Here is a 10,194-nt window from a genome sequence, read left to right on the forward strand (position 1 = left end):
ATATTGATGGCTTTTATACCTCTTCATACATGGAGAAGTTGGGCCTTAGCCCAATTGGCTTGACTTGAAGGCTGATCTTTGACTTTAGCACAATTGGAGAGATGAACCTTGACCTTGGGCTTTTAATTGGATCATTTAATGCCTAAGCCCAATTGGACTAAATTGGACCCAAACAGTTATAAATGCTGAATAGGGAAAATTGAAGAGAAGAATGTACGTAGTAGAAAATTGGAAAGATTTGAAGTTGGGAGTAATTTAGATTTTGGGCATACTATACTAGAAGGGGTGAATTTGAGATTGGGCCTTAGTACATTTGCAGTATTTGGTATACATGACTAAATAAATACTCTGGTAGTACATGTACATCAGTACATGAATTAATAATCCAAAGTTATTACCAGAATCAGGGCATCAGGCGTTGACTTACTAAGAAGAAAGAGAGAGAAAGATGAAGCGGTGTGATCGAATTGGGGTGATTTTTGTCGTGATGCTCTTTTTGGGTGACAATGGCGGATTCAAAGCAGCCATGGCCAGCAATTCAGCTTCTGCCTTCGTCAACAATGTCATTTACTCCAATCGAATCGCCGTTTTCTCCAAATCATACTGCCCGTAATTCTCTTTCTCCTGATTACTTTGTTTCAAACCCTAACGCAGCTAATTCTATGTTGCTCTGCTTCAAACAAGTTTTTTTGCGCTTTTGATTGTAATTGCTATTTAGGGTTTTGGTTCACATATCATACTGACATTACACTTTGATTTTGTGATTAACAATTCCTGAGGCTTGATTTATTGGGTGTTATTAATACTCCATTCCATGCTAATTGACAAATTTGGAACACCGAAATTAGTACAGTACTATTATAATTATTATTGGGAAGTTTCACGTTTATTGATTATGTGAGTATTGTTTTAGATCATAATCATACTATGTAGTATGATTTCCCCTAATTCTTACTATAATGACAGTTTGAGCTAGCTGTTTAACTCTGCTGTTTCATATGACCTTTTTGCTTGGGCTACTCAACTGGTCAATGTTCTTAACTTTGTACAAAATTACTCATGGTTTTAAGGTTTTGCATAAATCTTTTGGTTAAATCAGACATGGTCTTTGTTCTTTGTTATTGTTTTGTGTTACATCTATGGTCTTTGTGCTATCAAAGTGGAATTTTGGACTTTGCATTATACACTAGCCTCTTCATTATGATTATCGACATTGATGCAGATACTCTTTACGTGCCAAGCGTATATTTAATGAACTGCAGGAAAAGCCATTTGTTGTGGAGCTTGACCTCCGAGGTATTCTTTGAGTCTATTGTTTGTCCAGGCCATAACATCGTTTGGTACTCCTAATGAATCTGGTTCAACATGTTTCTACTGTTAATCGTCATTTTCAGATGATGGTTCTCATATTCAGGATATCCTGCTTGAACTGGTTGGTCAACGTACAGTTCCACAAGTTTTTGTCAATGGCAAGCATATTGGAGGATCAGATGGTATGCTATCTCAGATTCAGATTCATAAGTTTACAGTGACATGAATTTGTTTGTCCTGTCTCTTCTCAACTGTCATCTTGCATGATGTTTTTCTTTTTTTTTTTTTTTAAATTCAGATCTTCAGAGTGCTGTCTTGAGCGGGCAGTTGCAGAAGTATCTCTCAAGTAGTTGATCATGAATTCATGATCACTCTACAATGATGTTTTTGAAGAAAAACATCCCCAATTGGTTGTCAAAACTACAGTGTTCGAGATATGAGGACAGTTCATGGGTTTTTTTTTACCTGATGTACTCATGAAGTCATGAGATTATGATAGATTTGATAGGGTTTGTAATCAGTTTCACACCATGTCTTGTTAAAGTACTTTTTGTTCTATTTTATCCTTAAATCAGAATAGGAAAAGGAAAAGGAAAAAAAATAAAAAATAAAATTTTGTATTCTTTTTTTAATTGTAATTTGTATTTAAGGCTCTATTTGTTTTGGTGGATTGAAAGTAATTTTTCTGCATTTCTTCGTTTTCCTTTGTTGTTATGTTAGAGGGTAGAAAACAATTTTCTCTTAGGTGAAAAGTTACTTTTTAGATGAGGTCAACATTTTCCTTTTGTAAATGCCATATTTTTCTCTTTATTTTACTTCTATTTTCATTTCCCAATAAGTTTTCCTAGAATCAAACAAAGAAAGGAAAACCCTTTTCACTATCATGTTTTCCATTAAAAATTGTTTTCTTTTAAAAATGAGTTTCCATGAAATATGTTTCCATCTAAACAAACGGAGTCTAAGCTCCTTCCCATAGAAATGAAATTTTAATGCAATTCTCAATTTGTTGTTTTGCGAAATGATTCTGAACTTGTGTAAACTTACTGACTAATCCGTATAATATCTGTCATTGAAGGTGCTTATTGGCATTGTAGCTGCTAAGCCAACTATCAATCAAACGCACATAACTTTAACCAACTAGCAGCTTCTCATACACATGAGTTTCTGGCCGCGGTCATATTTGACCCACAAGCCATAATTTTTCAAAGTACTACGATCATTCTAACTTTAATGCTACCAACCTTGTACTGTCAGTACTAATTAACTTCACATTACAATATCATTGTATCACACCTTTGCATTTCATCTCTGGAGTTTTCCTTCTCATGGTCTATGTTTGAGACTGGCAAAACAGCAACAGAGCTGCTTTTTGAAATGCAATTGCTTCTACAAAATCCCTTGGGATGCAAATCCAGGGTATTGCTATGTGCCAAATCTTGAACTACATGGAGCTGTTTACCACCTGCAAAGCTACAAGGTAAGATATCACGGATCATATGTTGGTCGCCAATCAGATTTTGTAGCACTGAGTATTCCTTCTTCATCCTTGGAGAATGCCAAATGAACCTCCCAATGTAGTGATTTTAACAAGTTTTCAACTTCTCCAATTGCACTGGACTCATCACGAACAATTAACTTGCCTCCAGGTCTAACTATTCTATCTATTTCTGCCATCACTGGCATAAGTTTGCACCTACAAAGAAAACAATACAGAAATTATGATCTGCTAGAATTTTAATGTCATGAACTTTTCTTTATTGGAAATAGACTCTCTCACCTTTCTTTCAGCTTTGAGAAAAGATGATCAGCATGCAGAAGATCATATGTTCGAGGATATGTGCTGAAAGATTCACACCAGTCATGATATATTCCGAAGAGCCCTCTTTCGAAGATTATGGGAAGAGTGTCCGGAGAATTTACATTGACAACATTCAGGACCCAGATCTTAAGGTCTTTTAATGCTGCCGCAAATCTAGAAACGTGAAGTTTAGCATGTAATTAGTTCAAGTCCTTTGCTCCAAATACAAATATTATATAGCATGAGCAGAGAAAAAGGGATTTTTTACCCTCCATAAACCGCTCTCATGTCCATTACATTCCTCACATTTGACCAACTGATGCCAAGTCCATTCAGATATGACTTGTTCATCACATCTTGCCAGTGCTCGTAATCTTTTTCAAAATCATCAGGAGCTGGTTTTCCATAGATGCCCATCTGAGTTCTGTTCAACCAATATGGAGGAGCTTGCAACCTTTTAGCCCACCTAATTGGCCATTTGCTTCCCCTTGCAGACTCATCAGTCGGCACCCGATGCATGCATGCTTGCAGTGGCACATACCTTTCCAAAAAAAAAAAAAAAACAACAATTATTAGATGTCGTATACTCCCTGTATGGGGCTGAGGGTGATTGAGATAATTACCATGCAGCATCCGGATCATCATCAGCCTTACACATTGGAGGTTTATTTTCCTTTCTCTTGTCATAACATTCATTGTTTGTTGGTTTGCGGAATATGGCAGCTCCAATTTTATTTATAGGATCTTTCTCTTTCTTCTCAAGCTTCCAGCACATTGATGCAGTTAGTGCAGACATGGCTGATAACATAAAGCTACATTAATCAGTTTCTTCGAATATGCATATGTTGTTAAATTTTAGTTTCCTAGTTCATATATAGAACCATAAATACCTTCCCATATATCCATGTCTTCTTTAAGCTTTTGGTACACAGGTGTAGCTGACCAAATAAAATGCCCTCCAGGTCGTAGTACTCGGTTCAGCTCAAGTAGAAGTCTACCACCTTCATAGAAATTCCAAGTACATTAAACCTAGCCTTTTCATTTAATAACAGGAGATTCATTTTAAAAATCAGTCAGTCCTCTTGTTCGAGTAAAAGTCTACCACAAAGTACGTACTTCAGATAATTATTCTTTGGGATATACATATAGCCTTATGTTCCCCTTCTATTTTTTATGTTGAATGGTAAAGTAGCTAAATAACAATGTAAATGGACCATTTTAATGAACTGAAGTTTAGATTACTAACCTTCTGCATGCCATGGAACTCTACAACGAGCACAATGCACTGCATCAAACACTCTGCTAGGGAATGGAAGCCTCTGAGAACCCATAACAGCAGATATTGCTGGTATGCCTCTCTCAAGGGCAAACTGGACCTGAGCCTCGTGTTCATCTTTGGGCGCAAATGACATTGTATGTACATCCCTATCAAAAAGAAAACCTCCAAAGCTTGCAACACCACATCCAACATCCAATACTACTCTTGTGTGCTTGCCCCATTTTATTCCTGGGACAGTCTGTAGACAAATAACAGTCAGCATCAGTTATTCTGCCTTTATCTGCAGCATTAATATTTGTTGCGTGTTCACTGTGCGGTGTGTGTACTGCTACTTTTATATTTTCTTATAAATAAAGATGAGCGTGTAAATTCTTTTGTTTTATATGTTTTGGCAGGTCAAATATCATATTTTGTGATTCAGAAATGGTAGGATAAGACCACTTCTCGCAGATTGAAAATTGATGAAACTTTGCTGATGTCTTCTCTTCTCACCTAGTGCACTCCTCAGTTGACTTTGTGAACATGTCAGTGATGAAAAAATAACTCACCTTTTCAATGAAATCTATGTAATGAAGAGCACCATGTATAAATTGTGTTCCACCACCTGGAAAAGTCAAGAACTCCCCTGAAACTTTAACCCAGTTTTGATGGCCTTTAACCTTTGCTAATTCTGTGTGGGGTACATTATGAAACCAAATCTGCCAAATTCCACACAGGTAAATCTTAATTACTCTCAAACTAGTATAAAGCTGATTTACAATCTGACAAAACAAGCATAACATTGTTAAGTACTTTTTTCTTTTTTACGGCGCATAACTGCATAAATAATATATAAGCATATATCTCATGTTAAATTTTGGTACTGTAATCAAAACAAACATTGAAACATGTATATCTTGCTGACTCTAGGGAATAGGTGAAATTAGTTGTAACATAATCTCACCTTATCTCTGCTTTGTGGCCACTGGACAGGTTTTTTGTAGCCTTGAGGAATGGGCACTAGGCAAGTTGGGGGATCCTCCGGGCAGTGCCTCTCACGATGCTCAAAATGTTTTGTACTGCGCAATCTTTGTAGTGCTTTCACATTGTCCAAACAAGGTATATAGTCATAGCTTGCTGTCACATTACAGAGTTTCCATGTGTACCCATATAGACTCTCCTCAACTTGTCCTTTAACATTCTCCTTCCGCCTTTGTTTCTCATCATTGGAATGAGCTGCCTGAGTCGACCAAGACCTTTTGGATTCATTGGATTCCTTTGGAATCCCCGAGTTTGGGAGTGAGTTTGACTCCTTAGATTTATCATCAGTTGATCCTGTTGAGTCCTTTGTCTGAGTATTTCCCTCAGTCTCCTGCTCAGGATCACCCTGTTTGGCAGCTTCGTTTTCTTGCTGTTGGTCCTTCGGTTTGTCTTGCTTGCTTGTGTCTTCTTTTTCCTGTTTAGCATCTGAATCTTCACTGCTATCCTGTTTAGATGGATCACTCTTTGTCTCATCGCTAAATGTGATTGGTTTCTCATCCTGCTGTTGCTGTTCCTCTACAGTCTGTTGTTGATTAATAGACTTTTGTTGTTCCTGATCCAGTTGGTTCTCCACTGTCTGTTGGTTGTCAGCTTTCTGTTGTTCTCTGTCCTGTTGTTGATCATCTTCCAAAGCCTGTTGATTGTCATATTTCTGTGTTGCCTCTTCATTACTTTGATCGCTTGCATTTTGCTGATCACCATCTTTGCTCTCTACAACTTGTTCTTGCTGTTTAGGCTTGTTGCTGTCCTGATCAAGTACAACACTTTGTTGAATGTTCTGCTTCTCAGTGAGCGTGCTTTCTTCTGAAACTTGTTCCTGGCGTTCTTTTTGCTTTTCACGTTCTGAATCTTTGCCACCCAGACTCTGAGCACTTTCATCATCAGGTTCTTTCTCTTTCGCCTTGCTACCAGTGCCATCATTTTTTGGTTCATTTTCCTGTGTTGAATCCTTTCTTTCCGCAATATGTTGGTAGGAAACTCCGACATTAGACTCTTTAGAGTAGTCCTTTGTACTTGATTGGTCTGAAATCTTCTGCTCTTCCTGAGATTTCTGAGACTCGCCTGTTTTTAAGGCATCTTCGGGGAGATCTCCGGGGTTATCTTCAAATGTCCCTGAATTAATCTTCTCATTAGATTTGTTGAGGGTGGTAAGATCATTGGATTCATCATGTGTAACAGTGGTAGAAGCGTGAGTAGTGGCTTTAGGAGCAACGACTAAATTACTATCAGAGGTGAGCATCCATACACCCAAAACACAGAGGCCTATGAAGACTACAGTAGTGATGGTTGAGAGGTATGAATTTGAGGAAGATGAGGGTCTTTTGTTATTTCGAATCCTTCCAAAAGCCATTTGTGAAAATGATTTAGGAAGGATTTGATTAGTTTTGGGATCAAGAATTACTCAGGCGCAAAACCCAAAAATGAATGCTAAGTGGGAGAGGTGGAAAGGGAAAATGAGATGTGTTTAGTTTGTGGAGCTTCCTAGGTTGATGCATGCACAGTTGAAGGAGGGGGAGCAAAATGTTTCAAAGATCCAAGAGAGTAGGGAGAGGGAATTAGTTACAGCATTTCCTTACATCAAGCTAGCTATAAATAGAATGCATATTTTTCGATTAGTTGTTCTTAATTTAGCCTAGACACAAGGAAAATTTGGTGTCTTAAAAAGCCATGCTCACAATTTAAGGAACTGAGAATGAGAATCACAATGATCTGGCAATAGAAAAATGAAAAGGAACAAAAAGGGCACAAAATTCACATCCCAACATTGAACAAATTAGATTAAGTTGAAAATATCATCAGAAAAGAGATCCAACCAAATATACCTGAAATTCAAGCACAAAATATTGGAGTAGAAGGCAAGACTGTTCACCTCCTTGACATGGATTTCTGATATTCCTACAATGCTCTGATAATTTTATATAGTAGTATTGACAACACACAGAAACAGTCATTGGTATGTGATGCTAAACAAAAGTGGGAAATTGAATCCCAATGTAACATTAAAGAAATTGAATTCACTAGCTACCAAGATCTTAATGTGTTGCTAACAGTAAATAAGCATTGCTATCCAAAATTGTAGCCTTGATCAAAGACATTGTATGAAAAATAATGTATTTAGTGATTCAGTATAGTCAATCAGTGATTGTGATATCAAGCACCAGATGGAGAGAAGCAGTGCCCACCTAGGCCTGAAATCAATAGGCAACAATAGGAATCCATAATTAGAGCAAGTAAATATAAAAATAAAAAAACCTATGTAGGATTCGAACCTACATCATTGTGCAGCAATAATACAGCACGATGCTCTGCCAAAATTGAGCTAATAGGTTTGTATTACAGTTGACTGATTCTGGTTGCTAAGCTATGCACTCAAGACCTCAGGCTTTTGCGGAAAACACACCAATCACCAGAATCAACATTCAATCTACAATCACATAATCCACTTCTAAACACCTCTACTTCTACCTTTCCAATTCAATAAAACACACACTGTACTAGCTTCAATAAAATCTTGTGAAAATTCAGTAATTTCCGGTGCATGCTTGTAATTGATAAAGGTACATTTTTGTGTAGAAAAAAAATAATGTAAAATCGAAAATCAAAAATGAAAAACCCTTGGTTCCGGAAAAATGTTGAACAAAACAAAAACTCAAAAAAAAAAAAAAAAAAAAAAAAGGGAACCTTCAGAGAGAATCATCATAAGGTTCGGGAGGGGGAAGCGACGAGAGGTGGGTGTTGTCGTAAAAGGAGGAGAGAGAGAAAGAAAGAAAGAAAGCGTATTATATTTATATACTCCGTATTGATTATGTAATTGTATGTTTGTTTGTTTGTTTTTGGGATGAAGAGGAGACGAGCAGCGAAGATTTAGAGAGAGAAACATAGAGTCATTATTCAGATTGAAAACTAACATTTTGCCATCATCGGATTTTCAATAAATCCTCACAAACAAATCATTTCTACATACTATGATTCTCTCTCCCTCTCTTCATCGCCGCTTCGAGCCTCAACCCTGTTCATCCCATACCCGCCTCTGCGCTTCCAGAACCCTCCATTTCTGCAGCTGGTGCCCACACTCCTGGTTTTATACTGCTACTAACCTACGCCTTCTTTTTGTTTTAATCCACCAGCCCAGCCCATACCTATTTGGGCTTTATTACTGGATTGCATCATCCGCCCTGCCTAATTGGGCTGTCTGCCCATACAAATTATGTCACAGCTAAGGACCCAAATAGGGAAATGGACAAGTATACTCTTTGATTGGGTTTATTAGACTAGTGCAGCAACATTTATTGGTTTCTAAATCAGGCTAATGATATCTTTGGTGTATAAGAGTGATCGATCATAGACAATAGACAAAATGGATGGTTGATTGGTGAATGGTGACTATATCTTGGACTCGTTTTGTTTCTACTTGGTAGTGGCCTAGTGGGTGGGTGGACAATAATTATATTACTCGTATTTTACAAATATTAATTGAATGGGATAGTGATGATCTAATTACGCAGTACTTGTACTAGTGTCTAGTGGAGTGCATTTCTCTTTCAAGTTAATGTTAATATCATTCATCATTCATCATTCATCATAGGATATAGGCATATAGCCCATATAGGAGGAGTACAACTAGTCTACACTCTACTCATGTAGATCCTCCAGTCTTTAGAGAGAGATTGAGACATTCTGTTTCACTTCGGATTAGTGACTTGACAATCCTTATTTGTAACCTGGACCATGTTCAATACCATCCCATTCTTGTTTACAACATCCCATTCTTTCCTCCATTTGCATTAAGCTCAAGCTCCCCACACTCTATACGAACCTTTCCTTTTTCTTTTCTTCCAATCCCACTCAATTACTAGTTTTCTTTTAATTTCATTGTAGCCCCTATAAATTTTGATTACTCCCTCTATATTTTTATAAGTGTTACAGGTTGACCTTTTTCATTATTCACATAATGACTTTGACTTGATTATTTTATTACTCGTAATATATAAAAAAAACAATTGTTATTGCATAAGACATGGTTGGATTTGTTATAATGTATACTTTCATATTATAAAATTTCCTATGATTTAATTAACATATAATTAGATAAATTAATGGTCAAAGTTGTGTCTTGACATGCGTGTTTGATCAAACTGTGACACTTATTAAAACACGAAGGGAGTAAATTTTTTAAATAAATTTAGATAATGTTATATGTAGCCCTTACAGTTATATATAAATAAGTAATATGGAGTAGATTTTAAAGCATATACCTGGATCTTAACTATCAGCTTATTTTTTTTATTAAGTCCCAAGAATATGTTTTAAGTGGAAGGTTAAGGGCATTTAATATCTTTTCTTCTTTTGTACTCCGTACAAGTTTTAAAACGCACGATAAATTACTCACAGATTAGTATAATTAATTAATTAATATTTGTCATTAATACATAGGGAGTAACATACATGAGTTCCTATAATCTTAATAGGAAAAAGGAAGGGGGGGGGGGGAAAGAGTAAATTAGGTCGGTAGATTTGATGAAACAGGGGGTGGAGATCGAGGAGAGAGAAGGGGGGGAGACAAGGAGGTAGCTGGAGAGAGTCAACCCCGGGAACAAACGCTGGGCTCGAGAATATAATGACAGCAGACACTAATGTTAATGTAAAAATGTAGTCGTAAATGTAAGAGCCACAAAATCAATCAATCACTCCTTTAACATGTTATTAATCCAATACATGCACCTCCCAATGTAATACCATTTGCATGTTAACCATGGTCCAACGGTAGATAACGGAGTACTCCGTA

General features: G+C 36.8%; 2 protein-coding genes across 2 annotated transcripts; one reads left to right on the plus strand and one right to left on the minus strand.

The window, feature by feature from the left end:
- Window positions 1–364: 364 nt before the first annotated feature.
- On the plus strand, window positions 365–2,094 carry LOC110685894 (glutaredoxin-C3-like). Its single transcript, XM_021862443.1, has 4 exons — window positions 365–609; window positions 1,223–1,296; window positions 1,395–1,493; window positions 1,610–2,094. The coding sequence occupies exons 1-4, from the start codon at window positions 449–451 to the stop codon at window positions 1,663–1,665; spliced, it is 390 nt and encodes a 129-aa protein (XP_021718135.1). The 5' UTR covers window positions 365–448; the 3' UTR covers window positions 1,666–2,094.
- A 274-nt stretch (window positions 2,095–2,368) lies between these two features.
- Window positions 2,369–8,819, minus strand: LOC110685895 (probable methyltransferase PMT27). The gene is made up of 8 exons (XM_021862444.1): window positions 5,332–8,819; window positions 4,937–5,086; window positions 4,356–4,626; window positions 4,000–4,110; window positions 3,733–3,907; window positions 3,378–3,650; window positions 3,089–3,283; window positions 2,369–3,004 (listed from the first exon to the last, which is right to left on the minus strand). Exons 1-8 carry the CDS (start codon window positions 6,757–6,759, stop codon window positions 2,797–2,799), a joined length of 2,811 nt encoding a protein of 936 aa, XP_021718136.1. The 5' UTR covers window positions 6,760–8,819; the 3' UTR covers window positions 2,369–2,796.
- Window positions 8,820–10,194: the final 1,375 nt, after the last annotated feature.

Source organism: Chenopodium quinoa, unplaced genomic scaffold, assembly GCF_001683475.1.
Source record: "Chenopodium quinoa cultivar QQ74 unplaced genomic scaffold, ASM168347v1, whole genome shotgun sequence".
NCBI lineage: Eukaryota > Viridiplantae > Streptophyta > Magnoliopsida > Caryophyllales > Amaranthaceae > Chenopodium > Chenopodium quinoa.